The sequence below is a fragment of the Labeo rohita genome, chromosome 21 (assembly GCF_022985175.1).
Source record: "Labeo rohita strain BAU-BD-2019 chromosome 21, IGBB_LRoh.1.0, whole genome shotgun sequence".
Classification (NCBI taxonomy): domain Eukaryota; kingdom Metazoa; phylum Chordata; class Actinopteri; order Cypriniformes; family Cyprinidae; genus Labeo; species Labeo rohita.
Genome location: NC_066889.1, coordinates 27,460,816 through 27,488,229, shown reverse-complemented (window position 1 = coordinate 27,488,229; position 27,414 = coordinate 27,460,816). Strand labels below are relative to the sequence as shown.

Here is a 27,414-nt window from a genome sequence, read left to right as displayed (position 1 = left end):
TGTCTGTCTACCTGTCTATCTATCCTGTCTGTCTGTCTGTCCGTTGATTAGTTTGTCTATCTGTCCTGTCTATATGTTTATCTGTTTGCCTATCTTTCTATCCTGTCTGTTTGTCCATCTATGTGCCTCTCTATCTGTCTATCTATCCTCTCTGTCTGTCCACCTATTTATCTATATATCTGTCCGTCCGTCTGTCTGCCTGTTTATCCATCTATGTGCCTATCTATCTATCCATCTATCTATCCTGTCTGTCCATCTATTTGTCTATCCTGTCTGACTGTTCGTATATCTGTCTGCTTCTTTCTATCCTGTCTATTTGTCCATCCATGTGCTTGTCTATGTATCTGTCCCTCCATCCGTCTAATTGCCTGTTTATTTATCTGTCTAACCTGTCTATCTGTCCGTCTGTGTCTATGTCAGTCTGTTTATCCTGTCTGTCTGTCTGTCTGTCCATCTGTTTGTCTATCTATCTATTCTGTTTGTCTGTCCGTCCATTTGTCTATCTATCCTGTCTGTCTGTTTGTCTGTATGTCTATCAGTCCGTTCTTCCGTCCCTCTTAACTGCCTGTTAATCTATCTGTCTATCCTGTCTTTCTGTCCATCTGTGTGTCTATCTGTCCGTCTGTCTGTCCTGTCTGTCCATCTGTCATGTCTGTCTATCATGTCTGTCTGTCTGTCCATCTATGGGTCTATCTGTCAGTCTGTCTGTCCTGTCTGTCCATCTATCTGTCTATCTATCCGGTCTGTCTGTCTGTCTGTCCATCCATTTGTTTGTCTGTCCATCTATCCTGTTTGTCTGTCCAGCCATTTGTCTATCTATCCTGTCTATCTGTTCATCTATATGTCTGTCAGTCAGTCCGTCCCTCTAACTGCCTGTTTATCGATCTGTCTATCCAGTCTGTCTGTCCATCTATGTGTCTAACTGTCTGTCTGTCTGTCTATCTATCTATATATCCATGTGCCTGTCTATTTATCCGTCCGTCCATCTGTCTAACCGCCTGTTTATTTATCTCTCTATCCTATCTGTCTGTTCATCTATGTGTCTATCTGTCAGTCTGTCTATCTATCTATCCTATCTGTCTGTCCGTCCATCTGTTTGTATGTCTGTCTATCTATTCTGTTTGTCTGTCCATTCATTTGTCTATCTATCCTGTTTGTCTGTCTATCAGTCCGTCCGTCTCTAACTGCTTGTTTATCTATCTTTTCTGTCTATCCATCTATGTGCCTATCTATCTATTTGTCTATCTATCTTACCTGTCTTTCTGTCTGTCCGTCTATTTGTCTGTTTTTCTGCCTGTCCTGTCTTTGTCTTTCTGTCTGTCTATCTATCTATCTATCTATCTATCTATCTGCTTGTCTATCTATCTGTATGTCTGTCTGTGAAAGAATGAATCTGAATCTATCCTGTTTGTCTGTTCGTCCCTCCATACATTCCATCCATCCATCTATCTATCTATCTGTCTGTCTGTCTGTCTGTCTGTGGGTCTGTCTAAGTTTTCTAAGATAATCTGTTTAGCAGCTCATGTTCAGTTCATGTTCTCACTGTTGTAAGACACACCACTCAGAAGTGCGGTTCACATGCAACATGGAAAATATTCTCATAGTTTATCCATTTTTTTCTTGCCTGTCTACTGGCGCGGTCTTAAGGTCTCACACTTTACTATGTACCTCCCTCAAACCCGTCTCTCGCTCTGTTCCACCTTTGATGCGTATTTTCCGCTCTGTGTCGACGTCTTGCTGTAGTCAGCACAATAATGTGCCTGTAAGACTCGTGGGAGCTTGACTCCAATAGGAAAACATTTATATCTGTAATATATACACACACACACACACACACGCTTGCTCACTAAAACCCACATATGTTGCAAACGCACATGTGCAGATGCGCAATTTGTTCAACATAAAGGCGTGCATGGAAAATAACGCACTGCTTCGCTTATTGACTACAGATGGATTGGGTCAATAATGATGGATCTGTAAAATGCACGCTCACTGCAGAAGACGTGCATTTGTGTGCGTGCTTTTCCATATCCTTTTTTAGAAAGTGGTTTGTAGCTTTTCATTTGTCGTAGGTTGTTTCAGTTTATGTGTATGTGTGTGTGTAAATCACTAAGCGTTTCATGTGTCCTCTTTGTGAACAGGGACAAAAAGGCCATCCAGGACCACCAGGCCTTCCCGGGGAGCCAGTGAGTTATGCAGACATACAAATACCGTTACACAAACAAACAAGCACATAAACAAACATTTAAAGTGTGAGGATATTCTCATCTAAGTCAAAAACGTCACAATCATAATTAATTCTTGGAGAGTTTTACCTCTTAAAATACACACACAGACATTCACATGACAAGAAAAAGTCCTTTTAAAGACCTCTGTGTTATTTAAGGTGAACCGTCCTCTAAAGTCAAAAGTTTAGTGAGAGGAAAGACAAACACACACACCCAGAGGAAAGTTTTATTGCTCAGAGGGTGTTCTTTCATAACTCAGGAGTAATTTCTGCACCTAGCATCACAAAACAGAATTGCAAAATAAGGACTGATTTTTAACAAATTTACGGAACACTCTCCCTGTCTGCCATTGGGCAGACAAGCAAGTAGCTCCGCCCCAAAAGTCATGCAATTGGCTGAGCAAATATACTCTTACTGGCAGATACCAAATTACACACTTATTAATATATTTTTGCAGTTTCTTTGTTTTGTAGTAGATTAACCATTTTAGCAATGTCTAATTCTTTTTTTAATATTCTTTTTAATAGAAAAGGAAAGCAATCAACAGTGACACAGTTTACTTTGTGTTGACAGTTATTACATTTTTGAGTATCAAAAAATAAGTTTTTTTCCTAAAATTCATTTGGAGAAATAAAAGTAGTTAAAAATTCGAAATAATATCAAGCACATTCATCCACCGAACATACACAAATGTCCAGAAATCATGTCATTTAGACATTATCACTCCCTCTATTGTATATTTAATGAATTGATGAGAAAGCCTTAATATTACATAGACTTAAGGCACACTTTTGTATAAAAATCATTGCGTTAGATCAAAATGTCAGCTTAAAACTGCATCTAACTTTATTGCTCGTCATCATTTTTGCTCAGTGTGTTTTGAATCAGCTAGATATAGTTTATCACATTGACTATGAACACGTTCCACTAAATCCTGTCTTCAATTTCAGTGCTAAATCTATTGACTTATCATTTCAAACCCAACAAACAAAAATATCTATCTTGATTGTGACCTTTCTTTAAAATGAAAGCCATTATTTGGTTTTCTTTTTTCCAAATGTATGACCCTGGACCACAAAAACAGTCGTAAAGGTCAATTTTTTTAAAATTGAGATTTATACATCATCTGAAAGCTAAACAAATAAGCTTTGGTTTGTTAGGATAGGGCAGTATTTGGTGGAGAAAATCTGGTAACCAAAAAAATCTACTAACCAAAAATTAAGTTTTGATATGTTTGTGGTAGGAAATTTACAAAATGTCTTCATGGAACATGATTTTTACATAATATCCTAATGATTTTTGGCATAAAATAAAAATTTATCATTTTGACCCATACAGTGTAAATATACCCATGCTACTCACGACTGGTTTTGTGGTTCAGGATCACTTGTAGTGCCATGACATTCCTGCATTTTACATGTTCAGACACTTTTTTGGGTATTTAAAGTATATGTATGTACTTTAATGTATATTAGGAGAACCAATATTTCTCTTTGTCTTATTTTACAGGGGGAACAAGGTCCTGTTGGAGAAGCTGGAGCCAAAGGCTATCCTGGCAGGCAGGTGCAGTAGATCTTCCTCTGCTGTGGAGTGTGGTGTGTATGTGTGTGTGTGCATGCATGCATGCGTTCGTTTGTTCGTTTAAGTGCGTTTTGCTGTTTTTCATTGACTGCTCATGGAAAATATGCAATTAAATTAGCAGTACGTTGCCCTGGCATCAATATTGGGTTTTGTTCAGTATAGCTGCGGGCCACCGCTATTGAAAATCACAGCGTTCAATTATAGGAAAGGATGTATTTGCTTACTCCAACCGCATAGGATCTAGATGTTTTGACACGCTTGTGTTGTTTTCATTGATGGAGTTTTGGATTTAATCAGAATAAATCTCCATCCTTTTAAAATATCCATCCAGAACCACAAGCCTTCCTTTTTTAACACATCTTGAGCTCATTGCAGTTGCTTGTGTTCAAATATATAAAATGTTTTTTTCGAATACTTGAATCTGATTGGTCAATTGCAGCCTTCTGTGGTCAAATTTAACTGTGCTGTCTTTTTTTTACATAATTAAATAATACAAGAAGTCAAATCAACATTTCACATTTTGTATTTTATTTAGTTATTATTGCAAATAAACCCATTTTTCCTAAATCTAATTTGTCAAACATTTATCCATTGCTATTTTCTGCATATTAGTCTAAATGTATAAAAAAAACATTAAAATATAAAAGTGTTTGCGGCTCTGTTAAATATATGAAGCCATTATATATAAGTTCATCATGTTTTTTTATTCTTGTGGGCACACAAGTTTGGACACTTATCAAAAGAAACAAGCTATTAATTTCGGCTCCATTTTGCCCGTTTAATTATGTGTTGACTTAATCCTAAACCCTTTTCTGAAGCTTCTCTCTCTTTTTCTTCTCTTCCAGGGTTTACCTGGTCCAATAGGGCCTGTTGGGCCAAAAGGGGCTCGGGTGTGTACACGTCTTCTTCCCGTTTGATGTATGATTGCAACTTACAACGCTGTCATTGTGAGCTGTCTGAGTGGGCCTCTAGTTACCGTTGCTAGGTTATTTGCATTGTTTGATCTTTTACAAAGCTAAAAATGTAGCTTACGACTTTAAGTCAAGTGATTTGACCTCAACTCCATAAGAGAGATTTTTACTACTACAGCTTCTCTTTTCTTTCGTCTCTCCTGGTTTTTTCCTCTTTCTGTTTTTTGAGTCAACAGAGACTCAACCATGACAAATTTGCTGCTGACAGCTGCCCGAGCCATAAGTGTGCGTTTATGTGTGTTTTTAGCCTCCTACGGTCGCATTAACATGTTCACACGTACAGCCACCTTCATTTATATTGCCCTGTCATCTATTTGATGTATTCAATTTATATTTTATTCTTACTGTGCCGCTTTATATGGCGTGCTCACGCACACACACGCTTTAGCTGTTGTGTTTGTAGTTGAGCTGTATTAAAGGCTCTTTATCAGGCTAGGCTCCGCCCCCATTGGCTGGAATTTCCTGTTTAAAATCAGACTGAGGCCCTGCTGTTTTTAGGCACCACACATACACACACAGACATGTGTCTTCCAATCAGTGCTGCGTAGCAACTGATTACGTACAATCTGGATTACGTAATCAGATTCCAAATATAAAATTCTTGAAATTAGATTACATTTTCAAATGCTGATAATCAGATTACAGTTACTTTATGGATTACATGATTACATATTATTCACACATTTATTGATTCACCCCAATTATTTTAGTGCTGTCAAACAATTAATCGTGATTAATCGTTAAATTAATCGTGATTAATTGAAAATAAATGTTTTTGTTTACATATGTATGTGTACTGTGTATATTTATTATGTATATGTAAATACACACACATGCATGTATATATTGAAAATATTTGCATGTATTTACATGCATATACTTATATTCACATAAATTATATTACATGTAAATATATTTAATATATAAACAACATATTTTTCTTAAATGTATTAATGTATTAAATGCATGTGTGTGTATTTATATATACATAATAAATATACACGGTACACACACAAATATATAATGTAAACAAAGACTTTTATTTTGGATGCTATTAATCGTGATGAATTGTTTGACAGCACTATTTTATTTATTTAAATGAATTCAGTGTGGTACACAATAATCCCATATCCCACAATCCCAAGTCTATGTGATAAACGAGTTAGGTCAAAAGTAATCTAAATGTAATCATAAAGCAGTCAGACTACATTACCTAATGTGTGTAATTCAGAATACTGATTCCAAATTACATGACAATAATTGTAGTTAGTAACGTAATCCATTACATTACACGTTTTAGGTAATGTAATCTGACTACTTTTTTTGATTACTTTTAGATTACATTTGGCATGATTTTGATATAAAGAAAATAAAAGAATGTAAAGAAAATAAAAATATATTCCATTCATTGTTATTAACAAGCATTTTAATGTGTTTGAAAGACAAAAGCCTTCCAAAGACAAAATCTTGTGGGAATAATATGTAATCATGTAATCAATGAAAAAGTAACTGTAATCTGATTACAAGTATTTTAAAATATGTTTATATCAAACTGTTTATATCAAATTTCTTTAGAGAGAATGGTGTGAGCATTATGGAGTGCTATAAACACATGTAATGCATGTTTTTTTTCATACTGGAAGCCAGAGGGCGCCCTCACACAGAAACTCCAAATATGCCTCACAAAAGTAATAGAACTTATGATGTTCTACAAAATCCTTAATATGGACAAAGGCATGTAGTTATCGCTGTAACTGAATAAAAATAATATAGAAACGCTTTAACTGTGCAAACATGAAGACAATAAACACACGACTGTAAGAATATAGAAGTTATCTGTGTTCTTCAAGCCATTTTGGGTACAAGAAACAACACTAATGTCAACACGTTAAAACACCTTGCATGGAGTTTGTGTAGGTGTTATTGTTGTGCCCTGATTGTTTGTGCATGTTGTCATCGTTTGTTCCCTGAAGTGAGCGTATGTGCCCTTGGACTACATTGTGGAGGCCAGCACCATGCAGTCCATGGGCATATACACTTACTTCATGGCCTGCATCAACACGAAGACGCCCATCCGTTCATCCATCCATGAGCTCTCCATTCATCTGTCCATCTGTGTGATCAGTTCATACGGTGGACGTCTGCTGCTGGATTGCCAGTGATTATATAAGATTAAACGAGCTTTATGAGTTGGGTTAGATTTATTGCTCTGGAGAGTTTTTATTTTAGTGTTAACTTTGTCTATGACATTTTTCCTTAAAGTGTTTATCTATGAAAATTATAGATGTGTGAAATTAATGGGGATAGCATAATAAGCAACCACCTAGAACACCCTAGCAACCACTTACAATACCTTAGAAACCAACTAGAACACCATAGCATCCACTTACAACACCTTATTAACCATATACCATGTAGCAGCTACCAGAACACCTTAGCAACTATCTAGAACACCCCAGAAACCACTTAGAACAACTTAGCAACCACCCAGAACACCCTAGCAACCACTTACAACACCTTAGCAGCTACCCAGCACACCCTAGCAACCATTTAGGACACCTTAGCAACCACATACCATGTAGCAGCTACTCAGAACAACTTAGCTACCATCTAGAACACCCTAGCAACCACCTAGAACACCCTAGCAACCTCTTACAACACCTTAGCTATCATATACCACGTAGCAGCTATCTAGAACACCTTAGCAACCACATAGAACACCTTGGGAACCACTTATGACACCATAGAAACCACCTAGCACACCCTTGCAACTGCATAAACCACCTTAGCAACCTTATACTATGTAGCAGCTACCCAGAACACCTTAGCAACCACCTAGAACACCCTAGCAACCACTTACAGCATCTAGCAACCATATACCATGTAGCAGCTACTTATAACACCTTAGGAACCACTTATAACACCATAGCAACCACCTAGCACACCCTAGCAACTGCATAAACCACCTTAGCAACCTTATACTATTTAGCAGCTACCCAGAACACCTTAATATCCACCTAGAACAGCGTAGCAACTGCATAAACCACCTTAGCAACCTTGTACTATTTAGCAGCTACCCAGAACTCCTTAGCAACCACTTAGACTAACCTAGGCAACCACCTTAGCAGGCACCCATCACACCGTAGCAACCATTTAGAACACCTTAGCAACCATGTACCATGTTGCAGCTACCCAGAACACCCTGGCAACCACTTGCAATACCTCAGCAACCACCTAGAACACCCTGGCAACCACTTACAACACCTTAGCAACCATATACCATGTAGCAGCTAACCAGAACACCTTAGCAACCACCTAGAACACCCCACCAACTACTTGCAACGCCTTAGCAACCACCTAGAACACCCTGGCAACCACTTACAACACCTTAGCAACCATATACCATGTATCAACTACCCAAAACACCTTAGCAATCACTTACAACACCTTAGCAACCACATACCATTTAGCAGCTGCCCAGAACACATGAGCAACCACCTAGAACACCATGGCAACCATATACCGACTACTCAGAACACCTTAGTAACCACCTGGAATGCCCAAGAAAACACTTTGAAACCAAAGAACACCTTAGTAACCACCTTGAAATCTATAGCAAATACTAAACCATCTTAGTAATAACCTAGGACACCCTGAAAACAGTACAACTACCCAGAACTGCTTAGCAACCACTTAGAATGCCCAAGCAACCACTTTAACAACTACTAAAATACTTTGGCAACAGTATAGCAACTACCTAGAACACCTTAGCAAACACCTAGAATGCCCTAGCAACCACGTAGCAACCAGCAACCACTCACCCTGGTAACCACATGGTAAAAAAAAAATATGAAAAAAACGTGATTTGTGATCATTCTTTCCTGCTTTGCTCTGCTCCAGACGTCAGTATTGAGCTTCTCTCTGTTTCTCTGTTTTCTTCATAGGGTTTCATTGGTATTCCTGGACTTTTTGGTTTACCTGGAGCTGATGGTGAAAGAGTGAGTCTGTTCATGTTATGACTAAGTTCTCAACAGTCATCTGATCGTATCAGACTCCATCAGTGGGTGAATGTACCGGCAAATGGCTGTTGTGTAACGCCTCTAAATTACTTCACATGAATTCGTTAAATCTCCCACAGATACAAATACCTCATTAATGCAGTCACATCATCGTCATGGTCAACCATAAGATGTTTTTTTATTCATAGTGCACTAAACCATAAACACTAATTAAACAACAATATAACAGTAAACATATGCAAGTAATTCAGATTCCATTTAATCAGATCACAGTTACTTTATGGATTACTTAACATGATTACATAATATTCACACAATGGCAGTAAATTCTCATGATGTATTCATAGTTTGGGAAATCCTGCTGTTTAATTCATTCATTGATGTTGATAACAAAGGATGGAATATATATATATATATATATTTATATATATATATATAGTACACAATAATCCCATTCAAGTCTATGTGAAAAACTAGTTAGGTCAAAAGTAATCTAAATGTAATCAAAAAAGCAGTCAGACTACAGACTTGATTATTCTTACAAGCACAAGGTGTTTCATAAGGGGAAAAAACAAATCTAGTTATCAATTGCTGCTCTAGTTCTAGGTACAGTTCTAACTGGTTATTATTATGGTTATTAGTATAGAAGTAGATTAGTGGTAGATTTTTAAATCAAGTGCTGCCCACTACTGGTAGATGTATGACAGTAGATCATTGTATGTCATTAAGTGTATGTGTGTGTGTGTGTGTGTGTGTGTGTGTGTGTGTGTGTGTGTTGTAAAAGTGGAAACTGCTTCCAGCTGGTTCTGGCGCTCAGCTGAGGGTGTTTGGATGAGTCATATGATAACAGAATGTACACGCACACACACACACACACACACACACACACACACAGACAGTGAAGAGTGCTTCTTTCTAATGGTATAAGACTTTTAATTATTATTAGCATTTATTTAGTGTTTCTCTTCCTCTGTCTCTCTATCTTTTTCAGGGTAGTCCTGGTCCACCGGGGAAGAGGGGCAAGATGGGTAGGCCGGTAAAGTTTTGTCTCAACATACTTTATAGATACAGAATTTTTTGTAAGCATGTGTGAGAAATGTAAAATATTTTATATGATTTACTCATTGTATTGTATTGTATGGCCCTGCAGTGTAACAAATTAATTGTGCAAACAGTCTGTGTAGTTTCTTAGTATGAGGTCATTAAAGCTATATGTATAATAATTGGAAAATAATTATTTATTAAATAGTAGTTGTTGTTTTTTTTGTATAGTTGTATAGTTTGTATAGTTATTTGGATCATGAAATCATCATTGTCCCACAGTGGGACACACACACACACACACACACACACATATTAGGATGCAGAGTCAGCCACACAGAGGTTGTTTAAATCGGCACAACCTTTGACATCTGACCTCATAAACTTCCTGTTGAATCAGCAAGGCTGAAGGCTCTGAGTGATATCATCATTAGCAGCGCTAATGACCACTGTTGCTTATGCTAAGCGTTAATGATTTGAACAATCCACCAGTCCATAGTTTAGTGAGAACATGCTGGATAGAAATATGCTAAAAACACTCAGAAAACTTAAGCCACCACACACCAATGACCTAGCAACCACTTAGAACATATTAGCAGCCACATACCAATGGCCTAGCAACCATCCAGAGCACCCTAGCATCCACTCAGAACACCTTAACCAGTGCGTAGCAACAACTTAATACCAGCTCAGAACACCTTAGCAACCACCAGAACACCTTAGAAACCAGAACACCTTAACAGCCATCCAGAACACCCTAGCAACAGCCCAGAGCCCAGCCCAGCAAGCATTCAGAACACTACCCAGAACACCTTAACCACCAGAATGACCCAACAAACACTTAGAACACCTTAACATCCATCCACAACACCCTAGCAACCACTCAGAACACCTGAACAACCATCCAACAATCCAGAACACCATAGCAACCACTCAGAACATCTTAACAAACATCCAGAACAGCCCAGCAAATGTTCAGAATGCCTTAACAACCACCCAGAACACATTAACCATCCAGAACACCCTAGCAACCACTCAGAACACTGTAACAACCATCCAGAACAGCCCAGCAAACGTTCAGAACACCTTAACAACCATCCAGAACACCTTAACCTTCCAGAATGACCCAGCAAACACTTGGAACACCTTAACAACCACCCAGAACACTATATTAAGCACTCAGAACATCTTGGCAACCATCCAGAACAGCCCAGCAAACATTCAGAACACCTTAACAACCATCCAGAACAGCCCAGCAAACATTCAGAACACCTTAACAACCATCCAGAACAGCCCAGCAAACTTTCAGAATGCCCTAATACCTATTGAGAAAACCTTAACCATCCACTAGGACCCAGCAACACCTTAACAACCATCTATAACACATTAACCATCCAGAATGACCCAGCAACCACTCAGAACACCTTAGCAACCATCCAGAACACCTTAACCTTCCAAAATGACCCAGCAAACACTTTGAACACCTTAACAACCATCCAGAACACCATAGCAACCACTCAGAACACCTTAGCAACCATCCAGAACAGCCCAGCAAACATTCAGAACACCTTAACAACCATCCAGAACACATTAACCATCCAGAACAACCCACTCAGAACACGTTAACATCCATCCAACCATCCAGATCACCCTAGAAACCACTCAGAACACCTTAGCAACCATCCAGAACAGCCCAGCAAACTTTCAGAATGCCCTAATACCTATTGAGAAAACCTTAACCACCCACTAGGACCCAGCAACACCTTAACAACCATCTATAACACATTAACCATCCAGAATGACCCAGCAACCACTCAGAACACCTTAGCAACCATCCAGAACAGCCCAGCAAACATTCAGAACACCTTAACAACCATCCAGAACACCTTAACCTTCCAGAAATACCTAGCAAACACACAAAACATTTTAACAACCATCCACAACACCTTAGCATCCATCTAGAACAGTCCAGCAAACATTCAGAACACCTTAACAACCACCCAGAACACATTAACCATCCATAACAACCCACTCAGAACACATTAACATCCATCCAACCATCCAGATCACCCTAGAAACCACTCAGAACACATTAGCAACCATCCAGAACAGCCCAGCAAACTTTCAGAATGCCCTAATAACTACTGAGTAAACCTTAACCATCCACTAGGACCCAGCAACACCTTAACAACCATCTATAACACATTAACCATCCAGAACAACCCAACAAACACTCAGAACACCTTAACGTCCATCCAACAATCCAGATCACTCTTAAAACCACTCAGAATATGTTAGCAACCATCCAGAATAGCCCAGCAAACTTTCAGAACACCTTAATAACCATCTAGAATACCTTAACCATCCAGTAAGACCCAGCAAACATTCAGAACACCTTAACAACCATCCAGAACACCTTAACCATCCAGAATGGCCCAGTAAACACTCAGAACACCTATGCAACCACTCAAAACACCCTACCAATCATCCAGTGCAGCCTAGCAACCACTCAGAACACCTTAACCATCCAGAACACCCTACTAACCATTCAGAACACCATAGCAACCACTAAGAAAACTTTAACAGCATTCCAGAACACCTTAACCATCCATAATGACCCAGCAACCACTCAGAACACCTTACAAATTATTCAGAATACATTAACCATTCAGAACACCTCAGCTAACACACAGAAGACATAAGCAACCACATACCTAGCAACAATCCAGAATGCCCTAGCAGCCATATCTTCCCAACCACTCACAATGTAGCTTTGTTAGGGCCACTTTTGCTTCTTTAGAAAAGTCTAATTGTTTAAATAATCAGTGACTCTGATAGTGATGTGTTGTAATCTCTCTCTCTCTCAGGGTTTTCCTGGTGATTTTGGAGAGAGAGGTCCACCAGGACTTGACGGGGAACCAGTGAGTTCACCATTTGGTTTTTCATGTGTATTCTTTTGTCTTTTCCTCATAAAGCAGATAATACACTCACAACAGAGATGATGAGAAATGCACATGAACACAGTGTTTGCAGGCTTCCAAACAAGCAGTGGAAGTGTGTGTGTTCAGGATGAATGCCTTCAGTATACATGTTTGTGTGTGTGAGATAACTGTGTGTAAACCTCAGTCTTTACTTCCGGTATCTTGGCTGAGCACAATTTTCCACTCACCAGTTGCGTGCAAACACACACACAACAGCAGTGCTGTTTTTTCTGTACACATTTCTTTCTTTGAGCTGGAATGGAGGCCAGATTTAATTTGTCAAATACAAACAAGGCTGTGAAAGGTATGCTGAATATAAATAACTTAAACCAGCCTAAGGTGGTTTGTTGGTCGTAAGTAGTCTCCCAGCCTGGGCGTGCTGGTCTGGTTTGCTGGTTTTAAAGGGTTTTTGGGCACTTGTAAACTAGCCTGGGAGACTACCTTAAACCAGCTAAGACCAGCATCATCGGCTGATTTATTTATGCATGAATTGATTTCAGTAGGGAAGGTGTTAGACTGTATATTTTAATCTGCTGGAATTTTGTTTTAATTATTTATGTTATTTATTTTTATTTTATTTTTAAATTCATTTTGTTAATTTGATTTATTTCATTAAAGAAGGTGATAGATTGTTATTTGTCCGATGGTTGGCTGGATTGATTGAGTGATTGATTGATGTAAAAATGTATGTCCACTGGCTAGATTCATTTATTTATTTATTTATTTAATTTATTTATTTATTTCCTTTTTTTTAAGTTATTTGGGAAGGAGGGACTTTCATTTACATAATTTCTGTCCTTGCTAAGGTCAATATCGTAATATATTTTGATAATAATCGCTTTGGTTGATTAGCTGAAAAATGTATTATTCCCAAAAATGTCTCTGATTGGTTGGACTAGGTGACATCATATCAGGAAGTGATTGAATCAAATCCCGCCTCTTTTTCACCTGTAAATGTAGGGCTTGTAAAAACAGGAAGTTGAAAGCCCTCTCATTTCCTGTTCTCCCTTTCCTGAAAAAAGGAGTAAAGTGCTCCTTTTATCCTTTCATCACACCAGGGGAACGAGAGGAAATGGCTCCCGCACGCTGCTCCGGAGCCAACAACAAACCATCTCTGTTTCTACAAAAACACTCACACACGCTCGCTCTACGACACACGCCCGTTTGAACGGCCATATTAATATCTCTAAATATGAGGAGAGTTTACACAGCACATATTGTAAACAACACACATTTAGAGGTACATGCATGTACTAACCCATGAAGCACTAGCCATCTGTACTTCAGAAAGAAAACATAAAGCTCTGTGTTTCTGTGTTTTATCTCAGGGTGTAATAGGAGCTCCTGGTCCTCCTGGTGTCCTTGGATTGATTGTAAGTGAAATGTTTACTTAATTCCATTTTAAAGACAGATTTATCCCCAGAAGTGAGCTAAATCTGACAAAAGGTGACATCCAGAGATGTCCTCAATTGAAAAAAATGCTTCATGCATCATGAATACAGTTTTATGTGTGGATGCAAGTATTTAGGCTCATCTAGGGTGACCAGACAACTTTAGTGACAAAAACTGGGGCGGATCAGAGATTAGAATAGAGCTTGCTGAGATTATATGCAAGTGAAATACAATACAATTTTTCACAATTTATGGAGGTTATGCAGAATATAGGAAATCATAAAACATTGCATTAAAAATCAGCATATTAGAATGATTTCTGAAGGATCATGTGACACTGAAGACTGGAGTAATGATGCTGAAAATTCAAATTTGCATCACAGAAATAAATTACATTTTGAAATATATTCAAATAGAAAACAATTATTTCAAACAGTAATAAAATTTCACAATATTACTGATTTACACTTTCAGAAACATTTAAAAATTGCCACAATCAAATAAATAAATTAAAGTCATAAGTAATCTTTGGTATAAATCACATTCCATCTATAACATTATCATTAATGTTGGATATGCTTTGCGATTTTATCAGGATGTCTGGTCACCCTTTGTTCAGCATTTATAAGCACATCGTGTTTTTGTTGTTGTTGTAATAAAGCTCAAATCAGCTTGACCTGAACAGCATGATGTGCAAATAAAATCCACATTTGCTTTCACAAATGCAAACAAGTTAATTGTTTTCTTTTTTGTTTTTTGTTTTGTTTGTACTTGGGTGAGTAATGTGAGATCATGTGCCCCCTGCAGGCGCTCTTAGCATGATGTTTTACCTCAATAAAACCCTGAATATTTTAGTTTTATGAGTTAGATCCTTCACAAATTGAACATTTAGAAGCACATACAACACTTATTTCTGTTTCTTCTCCAGGGTGATATGGGCCCTGCTGGGATAATCGGTTTGCCAGGACCAAATGGACTCAAAGTAAGTCATGCACATGTGTATCCCACACATATCACATATCCATCACTAACAGCCACTTTAGCATCTATGTTTGTGTGTGTGTGTTTGTTCCAGGGCGTCCCAGGGAACATGGGCGAGCCCGGACTGAAAGGTGATAAGGTGATCTGAATACTCTGTTATTGGCCTGTTTTACAGCAGCATGTGATGGAAATTCTCTCTCCCCATTGGCCACCCTGTGTTACGCATGTTTTAAAAGCTCCAGCCTTAAGTAGCATGTGGTCAAAGAGATTTTAATTTGCTTAGTAAGAATAAAAAAAGGGGAAAATCTGTAGAACCATATTAAAGATATAAACAAGTTTTTCTGTTAGTTTGTGTGAGAGAGAGTTACTTCCAGGTTCAATGCATGTTAAACTCTGTCAACAGCTTTTATGGCTTAATGTTGATTATTATGGTCAATTATTTAGTTCGTAAAAAAAAAAATATATTAAAAATATTTTTTTTATTTAAGAAATGCATGTTCTATTTCAAATGACAGATGGCATAATGTTGACTGTGATGGTCAATAATTTAGTTTGTAAATAAATAAATTAATATTATATTATATTTTATTAATATATATTTTATTTATGTATTTTTATTTTTTTATTTTTTTTATTTATTTAAGCAATACATGTTAAACTCAATTAACAGCTTTTAGGGCATAATGTTGATTATAATGGTCAACAATTTATTTATTTGTTTTAAATAATCTTCATTTATTTATTTTATTAAAGCTGCGCACATTAAACTCAATTAACAGCTTTTATAGCATTAATGTTGATTATGTTGGTCAACAAACTTTTCTTTATTGAAAGGAAAATGCTTTAAATCTGTAAATAATTTTTAATAAATAAATGCACATTGCATATGATATATTATTCAGTAATGTAGGCTTTTATAAGTACGTTTTTAATAAATAAACAGTATTTACTTATTTAAAGAATTTTTGTTTATATATTTAAATACCTTTTAAAATAAATAAATAAATTAGAAGTCTATAGGGACGGCATTCTGGAGGCATTAAATGTGGATATTTAAGGCTTGCATTTTTTATAACTTTAATTATTCAGTAAAATTGTCTAAATTGTCCATTTAACAGTGGGAATACTTTAGTAGGTGGATGCATCATGCATCAGCCCCTACTTCTACTTTGTATATAATGCAAAAGTTGAAAGATTGAATTTATTTTACACAAAAAAGTTCAATAAGTGATTCTTGCACCTCGCACCCTTAATAACTCATGCAATGTCTTGTGGATCTACAACTTTCCACAATCATTTAAAAACTTAAGGAGTTTAAATGATTTTCTGTGCAAACGAACATTGCTACAAAGCTGTCTATGGAGCTTAACCTGCATTAAATCTGGATAATTGCTTTAGCAGTTTATGAACTATGCTTGTTCAAACCAGGCTTCTTCTCAAACTGCTTTTAGAAAGCGAAAACAAACAAAATGCATCTTGCCCTAACCTAACCATCATGTTCTGTCACTGTCTCTGGTTTCTTTCCTGACTTTTTCTCTTTTTCTTTTTCTCTCTCAGGGTGACGTTGGGCTTCCCGGAGAGCAAGGGGAAATTGGGTTCCCAGGAGACAAGGTACACATTCCATTTCCCCCGTCAAATACACATTTGCACACTGCGACGTCCAGATGTCTAATGTTTTGATTAAATCTGACCTTCTAATTGCTCCAATGTTAGGGCTTTCATAGACACTTACACATGCTCTTGAACGAGTGTTTGTGCTAATGTGAGTGTGTTTTATATTTGTTTGTTTCAGGGTGTCCAGGGTTTGCCAGGATTACCAGGACCTCGTGGAAAACCAGGACCACAGGTTTGTTTCCTATCCTTTTTATTTCTTAAGATTAGCTCACTCAGCCTGAAAATTATGTCATCATTTACAGTACTCATTTCCTTCTGTGTAACACAAAAGCTAAAATTCTGCGGAATTGTGTTGGTAATGTTTTTCTCTAGAATTAGTCCCCATGAGGAATGTTGTTTTTTAGCTTTCAAAAGAGCCCTCAAAAGCACTTAACAGTTTTCCATTTAACTTGTGCACGATTTAAAAAGTGTTCTGAGCTCGTACAGAATCACAGAAGTACTAAGACACACATTTGGAACCACAAAACCAGTCTTAAGTAGCACTGGTATATTTGTAGCAGTTGCCAAAAATACATTGTATGGGGCAAAATTATCGATTTGTCTTTTATGCCAAAAATTAGGATATTAAGATATTTTGTACGTTTCCTACTGTAAATGTATCAAAATTTAATTTTTGATTAGTAATATGCATTGCTAAGAACTTAATTTGGACAACTTTAAAGGCAATTTTCTCAATATTTAGATTTTCAATAGTTTTATCTCAACCAAATATTGTCCTATCCTAACAAATCCTACATCAGTGGAAAGCTTATTTATTCAGCCTTCAGATGTATAAATATTAGTTTCAAAAAACCGCCTCATATGACTGGTTTTGTGGACCAGGCTCACATTTATGATGTTTTTTAAATCAGTTTTGAAGCTTGAAACCCTAATTTTTAATGAGGAATCTGCATATGAAAACTACTGGATTTTTTTCTGGTTGTGTGTTGTCTTATGGTGGTCTTGTTTTTAGTGTTTTTTTTGCAATTCTGAATACTGGAAATGCATCGTTTTGATATTGTTGTCATTTTTTTTTTTTAATTGTTGTGATTTTAAAAGCTGCGTTTGTTAACTTTAAGCTGCATTGCAAATATACTGTTTTACATGAATTACTCATGACCTGTCAAAAATATATTGAATTTTATACAAAATATATCTAGATATTTTTTTTGGAATAACATGGGAAAAATAACACAAGAAAAATGCTAAATAAATAAATTTCATTTCTTAGATGAACCATTCATTTTAAAAGAATATTTTTTTTACCCATAATAATAATTTGTACAACAGTGTAACAGAACTTTGATTTCTGGGTAAGTGCAAATTCATTTGTTTTTAGTTACAAAATCGACCTGAGGATAATCAGAATATCAGAAGTTGTCCAACACTCAAATCTGAGTATATGTTGGTCCAGAGTACAATATCTAATAGTTTAACCTAAAATCTCATGATTTGAAGGTTCAGTTTATTTCATAGTGTGTGTGTCCTGGTCAGCGTATGTTTATATTTGTGTCTTTTAAAGGGCAAGACAGGAGAGATAGGACCCAGTGGATTAGCAGGCCCACCAGGACCCGAGGTATGAATCAACATGTACCACATGACCATTAAACACTGATGCTTTTGCTCTCTAAATGTGTTGCACCAGCTTGTTTTATTGATTATGTCAGCAAATACATCTGATTCTGATAACGGTCAATCCTTCACAGGGTTTTCCTGGTGACATCGGAAAACCTGGACTCAATGGACCTGAAGGCCCAAAGGTGTGTTATTTATTAATAAAAAGGTGTAAAAACAAGTGTTTTCAATATTTGCTGTTGACAAATGTTTTGTTCATAGGGTAAGCCTGGAGCCAGAGGTTTACCTGGACCTCGTGGAGCGGCTGGACGAGAGGTGAGTGTTATTAATAAGCTATAAACATCTTTCAAATAGACTTCTGAGACAACAAGTTAATCTTGATTTTAATTTGTAGGGCGATGAGGGTCCTGTAGGACCACCGGGGCCAGTAGGACTCGAGGTGAGTTGTGAATCTGCAGATGAATCTTACTGGTGGTTTGTCTGCTTACGGTGATCTTATGGTATATTTTGGAAATGTATATTGAAAAGGTGTGATTTAGATGTTGATTTAGAGGCTGCGTTGAAGTTGCGTTGATGATGGTATTGCATTTGATCATTTATGACTTGCAAATATACATTTTTGGGTGGTCAAGACTTGTCAAAAAATTTGTTTGTTTGTTTTTTTTTTAATTATTTGTTATCTTTTTATTTATATTTGAAAAGTTTACTTTTTTGTTTTTATTGTATTTTTAATACTATTTTTGTTATATAGTTTTTATGTAAGGCACTTACACTGAATTACCACTATGTATGAAATGTGCTCTATAAATGAAAAAATATTAAATTTTAATAGCACATTGAGTTCATGTGATGTTCCCATTACACACAGGTTTCATTTTCTTTATGCAAAATTTTTAAATCTTTTATTTTTTCTTTCTGGTACAGTCTAAAAAAAATCTAAGTAAGTTTTTTGTTTGCAATTTTGCAACAGTAATTTCAATATAATGCAGCATATATATATATATATATATATATGCTATAACTTTTTAAATCTTTTATTTTTTCTTTCTGCTACAGTCTAGTATGTCATCATTTGTCTAAAAAAAATTTTTTGCAGGTTTTTTGTTTGCAATTTTGTAAATGTATATTGGAAATGTGCATTGATGTGAATCAACCTCACAATTTATCAAAGATATATTCATTTTTATTAATGCATAATTCATTTTTTAAAAAAACTGTAATTCAAACATGACATGGAGTCCATGAGATTGACCTTTTTATATTATGTGAGCTCAGCAAAATGTGCATTCACCCAGTGGACCACAAGGTGGCGTAATAGTGGATTTCAATTTCAAATAGCTTTAATCGTTTAATAGATCAATGAATCATTGGGCCTGGGAATTTCTTTGTAAAAGACAAGAAAATAATAAATCCAGCATCGTAAAGCAGGACGCTCAGAATCCGCTGCGAACAGCCTCTGTATTACATAACATTCCCGCTCTGTCTCTGTTTTTCCTCTTTTCCCTTCCTTCGTTCCACTTTTTCTTGTTTAACCGAACTCACTGCTTCTCTGGCACAAGCGCAGAACATTTCTGGATGTTCTCCATCGTTCTGTCCTCAGACAGGTATCTGTTTTCCTCATCTCTCTCTGTGTCTCTGTTGTGCGGTCAGTAATTGGATATGTCTTGGTGAGACTTTCAGTATGTTCTCTTTGTGCTCTGACCGCAGCTCTTCTGCATTAGTATGCGTACTCATGTCTCGCTCCAACATAATCAAACATGTCAGTGACATATTTAATGGGTGAATCTCATGAAGAAGTCTCACATTTCTCCAAAAACAAAGGAAAAAGTGAATTATGTTTTGCATAAAAAATGAAGCTTACTTATAACCATTAAAATATATTGCTATTATGAAACTATTTTCTTTCTATTTTTTTTTTTTTATTAGGACTTTATTAAATGGCTTAACTCATGCATATTAATTGTGCATAGTCTCTTATGTTTTGATAAATTATTTTCCAACATGTCAAAACGGAATTACTGCGGTTACAGTTATTAATTAGATCATACAACGTATTATAAGGTGTTTTTTATATTAATGCATTATATATAAAGGTTTTAGGTAAAGTTTTACCATTATTTTCTTTAATTTTTACTTTTTTAGTAATTTTTGTAAAGCTATCTTAATTATAACTGTGTATGAAATAAGATATATGAATAAAAAAAAATGTCATTATAATGCAGTTTTTATTTTCATAGAAGGTTAAAATCCATTAAATATGAGATCAAACAATGTATTATAAGGTGCATTACAAATCATAATTAATACATTAAAAATAATTGTATAATGTGTTTTATTTATATATATATATATATATATATATATATATATATATATATATATAGTATGAAAGTAAGGTTTTACCATTATTATTTTAAATTTGTAAAGCAAACTTTTTAAGTACCAGTGTGTCTGAAATTGGTTGTTTGTTGTATTTTAATGCTTTATAGTTTCTATATTAACAATAAATAGGTACATATTATAATGTATTATAAATGTGCATTATAATTGTATTATAATGACATCAAGCAATGCATTATAAATGCATTACAAAGCATAATTAATGCATTTAAAATAATTTTATAATGCATTATATGTAAAGGCTTCAAGTAAAGTGTTACCATTATTTTCTTTTTTTTATTGTATTTGTATTACCTCAGGCTTCATTCTTTGTATGCAAAATGCAATTTCTTATTTTTTTCCTTCTGAAACTGTTTATATACAGTGTGCACAGTTAATCTCTCGTCAATTATTCGTCTCATAACAAATGATCTCTTTTCTGTCTGTGTTGTTTTTCCAGGGTTTGATGGGCAATAAGGGTTTCCCTGGGGCTGCTGGGCCTGAAGGGGTCAAAGTGAGAACATAAGCAAAATATAAACACACACAAATCTCTTCCACATACGCGGTCACTCAAACACTCTCTGATGTCTTTCAGGGCGAGCCGGGTGTCACGGGAAAGGCTGGACCCATGGGTGAGAGGGTGAGTACACAGACTGAGTTATGGCCTTTAAACACACTTTGACCCTCACACTGATGATGTTGTGTTTGTAGGGTCTCGTTGGCTTCATCGGTCCTGCAGGGGAAGGTGGACTAGCCGGAGAGAAGGTAAGACACACCTGAGAGCAGCAAATTAGCATATTAAAATGATTTCTGAAGGATCATGTGATACTGAAGACTGGGGTAATGATGCTGGAAATTCAGCTTTGCATCACAGAAATAAATTACAATTTAAAATGTATTCAAATAGAAAACTCTTCTTTTGAATTGTAATAATATTTCACAGTATTACTGTTTTTACTGTTTTTTTTTGATTAAATAAATGCAGCCTTGATGTGCAGAAGAGACATCTTTCAAAAACATTAAAAAACATTTAAGCTGTGGTGTAAATGTGGGATTTTGTGATTTATTTAGGGTGATCGTGGAGAGATGGGATTGCCCGGACCTCCAGGAGAGAAAGGATCTACGGTACGGCACACAAATACCGCACATAATTTCTCAGTGTGCGCTTCCTCCCTCATTCTCGACCCTTCAAATTATGAATGTTGTTAAAAAAAGGAAGTTCAACTGTCCATCATAGTTACATGGCCCACTTCCTCCCAGTCATCAGGTCATGTGTGTGTCTGGGGTATTTGCACGTGTCTAGAATATTAACGTAATTTGTCGGCACAATATGGGTCACAAACATACAAAACATACTATGATATTACCATAAAAATATACAGTGTAAAACTATAATTATACCATGTTTTTTTCTTGATATATGAATATGATAACACAACCATAAAAAGCGTAATATTACCTAATTTACTTAAGTTCAAAATATCAGTGAAGACATTAAAATCAGTGGAGAATTTAACAAATAGTTGTAATCTACTCCGATTCAGACAGGAATCATGTGTTTGTCACAGTTTTTCTGCTGATTAAGGGAGACTACAATATGTATTGTATAATGTGTGTATGGGTGTTTTACATGTTTCCACTCACTTATAGGGGCACCCAGGAACCCCTGGAGAGAGCGGACTACCAGGACCACCAGGCAGTCCAGTAAGTCGACAGCAGATATTTCAGATAGTTTGGATGTCAATAGGAAGCTGATGGTTGTACACCGGCATCACCTGCTGTTGTTAGATCACCGTGCTGTCCATCAGCTGTCAGACACCTCTGTGTAACGTTATGTGCTTCCAGACAGACAAAACAAACACCACCTCTTAGTAGCAGTGAGAGAGACAGGAGTCAGTCTGCCTGACATTAATCTGCCCCAAAATGAAAAAAGAAACACGAGTGTGCATAATTAATGGTCTTTTTTTTTTTTTTTTTTTTTTTTTTTAAGGGCCCACCAGGATCACGTGGACCCATCGGTGTGAGAGGACCTAAAGGAAGACGGGTAAGTCACCTGGGCATTGTGTGTGTGTAAGCATGTAGAAGTTATGCTCTTATCTACAGTAAAACAGGACAGTGACTAAACCAGTGACCTTCTGATTACCAACCACCACACCAGACCATTTCTATTTTAGTTACTTTAACTGGTAGGTTTGTTGCTTAGTTAGTTAGACTGGTCACCTAGTTCAGTTATCAGATTTTTAATGAGCAATTTAGTGAAACTGGTAGACTAGTTAGTCGTCCAATAAATAGATTTTTAGTTATTTCAAATTAACTGGTCTAGTTAAGTTATCTAGATAAATTCTTAGTTAGTTAAACTGATAGGTTAGCTAGTCACGCAATAGTTAGATTCTCAGTTAAACTGGTTGGCAAGTTAAATTGTCCGATAGATTCTTTGTGATTTAGTTAGTGAAACTGGTAGACTAGTTAGTCATCCAATAAGTAGATTTTTAGTTATTTAAAATTAACTAGGCTAATTAAGTTATCTAGATAGATTCTAGTTAAACCGATTAGCAGTTTAACTAGTTAAACTGGTAGACTAGTTAGTCATTCAGAAAAATGTATTCTTTGTTAGCTAAACTTAACTAGGCTAGTTAAGTTATCTGTTAAAAGATTCTTTGATAGTTAGTTGTTAAGCTGATCTGATATATTCTTAGTTAAGCTGGCTGACAAGTTAAATTCTTGGTAGTTAAGTTAATTAAACTGGCAGACCAGTTAGTCATCCAAAAAATAGATTCTTAGTTAAACTTAACTAGGCTGGGTAAGTTTTATCATACATTAATTCTTAAATAGCTAGTTAAACTAAAAGGCATGTTAGTCATCTGATAAATAGATTCTTACTTAGTAATTTAGTAAAACTGCTAGACTAGTTAGTCATTCAATAAATAGATTCTTTGTTGGTTAAACTTAACTAGGCTAGTTATGTTTTTTGTTAGTCCATTTTTTGATAGTCAGTTAAACTGATAGGCTTGTTAGTTATCCAATACATATGTTATTAGTTAAACTGGCAGATAGATAAATTCTGAGTGGTTGGTTAAACTGACAGACTAGTTAGTCAGCCACAAAAATTGATTCTTAGTTAGTTGAACTTAACTAGGCTAGGTAAATTATCTCACACATAGATTCTTAAATAGTTAGTTACACTGATACACTGATACAGGCTAGTTAGACGTTCAGTAGGTAGATTCTTAGTTAAACTGGTTGACAGGTTAAAACGTCTGATAGATGGATTCTTAGTTATTTGTTAGACCGTCTGATAGATAGATGGTAGTCTGACTAGATAGATTCTTTATTAGTTGGTTAATCTGATAGTTAGTCATCCAATAGATATATACTTATTTAAAATTGATTAGTTAGTTAGTTAGTTAGTTAAACTGGCAGACTAGGTAGTTGTCCAATAAATAGATTCTTGGTTAAACTTAACTAGGCTTGGTAAGTTATCTCATACATAGATTCTTAAATAGTTGGTTAGGCTAGTTAGTCATCAGATGGATTTTTAATTAAAGTGTTTGGCAAGTTAAATTGTACAACATACATTGATTCTTAATTAATTAGTTAGAACATCTGATAGATAGACAGTCATCTAAAATATTCTTTATTAGTTAGTTATCTAATAGTCTAGTTAGTCATCTGATAAATAGATTCTTATTTAATTAGTTAAACTGGTAGACTAGTTAGTCATATAGATTCTTTGTCAGTTAAACTGACAGGCATGTTAGTCAGTTTATAGACAGATTCTTTGTTAATTAATCTGATAGGCTAGTTAGCAATCTGATAGATTCTTATTTTGAATTGATTAGTTAATTAGCTAGTTAGTTAAACTGCTAGACTAGTTAATTGTCAGATAGATAGATAGATAGATAGATAGATAGATAGATAGATATTTCAGGTGTCAGTCACAGGTACAGACTGTGTGTTAGCTAACACACACTCTAAAACACACATGGTAAATGTTTTCCATTAACCAACAGAATCAACATGAATTACTGGATAGAAGACTGAGCACAAGGATACAATGGAAACACACTTAGAGTTGAGTGTCTCTGTGCCGCTGTCTGGTCTTAGTTAGAGCCCCTCACTGAGTCAGTAAATCAAGCTATTGTCCTGATGATTCATTGATTCAGTGGTGATGATTTAACCCCGTTTTTTGTTTCCTGCTTTCGTCACTGAAATGTTAAACTGGCCAAAACAGTGTAGAGTGGATGTGATATACTGACAATGACTGATTAGTCTCTATATAGCATTGTCTTAATTTAAAACAGGCTAAGACACAGGCAAAGAAGAAACTGTAACCAATTCATCAGTGGTAGAAAAGTGCAGTATTCATTATACATGCATTATGTATAATATTTTATGTTGTTGTTTTGTTTCTGTTTTTATGCCCTCTTCCCACTTTCTAGTGGTATTTGCTAAAGCAAGCAGGCCTATTGCTATTACTTAAGATATTTGAGCAAAGTCCTAACTCTTTTATTTAAAAAGAAAGGGTGTGATTCTGACCTATTTTCCGTTTAATGTTCTCATTGCTTGGCAATTAGGGCTTTTCTGTGACAAGTTCAGTATGGTATCGCAAATGTTCTTTTGTCACTGTATGTTTCCCTGTATTTGAAGCATACAAATGAAAGCTGGATTTACTCTGATTAGATCACAACACGAGGGACCTACAGAATGACGTCATTTGCGGCACTAATAGGTGCTGAGAAGTAATGAGCCACTTGATTTTCTGTGGTTTATGGATGTATAACGGGATCGCCAGAATATTAATAGTAGTGGTGAGGTCTTCCAGCATATTTAACTGAGTACCTTCAGCTCCTCCTGTGTGTGTGTGTGTGTGAGAGAGAGAAACAGACAAGAGAGTGTGTGCCAGCTGGCAGAGACTGTGTGATGATATTGTTTCAACGGTCTGATGTTTTTTGGCTGGATGCACACACCATAAGTTAGTGTAATTACCAGCGTGCGCACACATTCTTCTTCGAGTGTGTCTGGTCTCTTGATGAAGTCCTTGTGTTCGAATCTCTTTAGATTTTACTATAGGTGAGCCAAACTGCTTGTTTGTGATAGTGATGATGATTTGGTTGTATAGGATTGTGTAGATAAATGTGTGAGAGAATTTTTGCGTGCATCCACACAAAGACAGATGCAGCATAGTTCTGTGTCATGCTTAGACCCTCAAGAGACTCTTAAACATTGACCTACATGCACAACCCCAAATATCCCAACATATCCCACACATCTAAATCCAATAGGACAGCTCCCCCTAGTGTTTGAGGATATACTTAAGGATTTGAAGTGTGTTTGCAATTGCATTCTACTATCCACCTTATTATTCAATGTGGAAGTAAGCCTATGGGTGAGACTTCCAATTCATTAGCTGCTATAGGAAAATAATGAGAAGAATAACAACGTGGGGTAAACGGTAAAACTGTTTGCACTACAAACCAATGTGTTCATAATTAAGATAATACACTAAGATAATATAGTAAGAGCAAAAACGAGCTGTTTTGCACAGCTAAAAATAGCTGGACGTGGATGAGACCGGAAACCAGTCCCATATAATTTACAAATGGCCGTGCCCAGTCTTACGGGAAAAATAAGGTGGATACTATTCATACTTCTTTTTTTTTTTTACTACGGGGGGAGGGTCAAACATCTTTCTATAGTAGTTATTTATTTTAAGTGTTATTTACATATATTAACACTATATTAACGCATTAACAACATTATTTATATGCTATTATAGCATTTATTAATATTGTTTACATAGATAAATAGATGATAGCTTTAATTTATTTTTATTTCAGTTTTAGTCATTTGGGTATTTCAATATAAACTTATTTTATTTCATTTAGTTGCTAAGGTAATATGTAATATTTCTTATTTTGGTTTACTTTTTTAGGTTTAAGGTTTTAATCTAATATTTATGTAATAAATAAATAAATAAATTAATAAATAAATAAACAACCACCTCAGAACATTCATCAACCAATCACATTTAAGCATGCAACAGCCCTGTGGTACGCATTTATTTAATCTCATATCTAGTATTTGTTGCTTTATTTCGATTAACGTAATTTTTAAAAATAGTTTTGGGTTTAGTTTAGGTAACAATAACAAAGGTAGAACTATTACTACTTATAATAAAATATGCTAAATTAAAAAAATATAAATATTTTACTATAAAATATAATCAAATATAAATAAATTCAACAAATAAAATGTTAATAAAACAATTAAATGCAAAGAACCTGACCATCTATTTCAAATTTGACCGAAAGTAATATAAACTGTCATGTGATCTCCTCCTTAACTCTTATTATTTAATCAGACTGCCAAAGGTTCACAAAATGCAAAATTGCAAAGATTTATTACATAACTGTATTTTTATGGTAGTGCATACTGCTTCACAAAATATTTTCTTAAAACAAGCAACATACTAGTATTCAATTCTGAATGGTTTTTGTATGCCCCTTTACATATTAATTTGCGCCTCTGTTTTAGGGTCCTAGAGGTCCGGACGGTATACCAGGAGAACTCGGCGCAGAAGGCAAAAAGGTAAAGGCTGCTGTTCTCCAGAGCT

The 27,414-nt window shown here is 35.7% G+C and overlaps 1 protein-coding gene across 4 annotated transcripts in view; it reads left to right on the top strand.

Moving 5' to 3' along the window:
• Positions 1-27,414, top strand: part of col27a1a (collagen, type XXVII, alpha 1a) — a 66,988-nt gene that overhangs the window by 21,916 nt on the left and 17,658 nt on the right. For all 4 annotated transcript variants that reach the window (XM_051093665.1, XM_051093663.1, XM_051093664.1 and 1 more), the window contains exons 8-29: positions 2,142-2,186; positions 3,738-3,791; positions 4,655-4,699; positions 8,725-8,778; positions 9,791-9,835; positions 12,708-12,761; positions 14,150-14,194; positions 15,142-15,195; positions 15,289-15,333; positions 16,752-16,805; positions 16,987-17,040; positions 18,370-18,423; positions 18,554-18,607; positions 18,684-18,737; positions 18,817-18,861; positions 21,262-21,315; positions 21,397-21,441; positions 21,513-21,566; positions 21,873-21,926; positions 22,452-22,505; positions 22,792-22,845; positions 27,336-27,389. In XM_051093665.1, the coding sequence (XP_050949622.1) occupies positions 2,142-2,186; positions 3,738-3,791; positions 4,655-4,699; positions 8,725-8,778; positions 9,791-9,835; positions 12,708-12,761; positions 14,150-14,194; positions 15,142-15,195; positions 15,289-15,333; positions 16,752-16,805; positions 16,987-17,040; positions 18,370-18,423; positions 18,554-18,607; positions 18,684-18,737; positions 18,817-18,861; positions 21,262-21,315; positions 21,397-21,441; positions 21,513-21,566; positions 21,873-21,926; positions 22,452-22,505; positions 22,792-22,845; positions 27,336-27,389 (1,125 nt within the window). The remainder of the gene's footprint in view (positions 1-2,141; positions 2,187-3,737; positions 3,792-4,654; positions 4,700-8,724; positions 8,779-9,790; positions 9,836-12,707; positions 12,762-14,149; positions 14,195-15,141; positions 15,196-15,288; positions 15,334-16,751; positions 16,806-16,986; positions 17,041-18,369; positions 18,424-18,553; positions 18,608-18,683; positions 18,738-18,816; positions 18,862-21,261; positions 21,316-21,396; positions 21,442-21,512; positions 21,567-21,872; positions 21,927-22,451; positions 22,506-22,791; positions 22,846-27,335; positions 27,390-27,414) is intronic.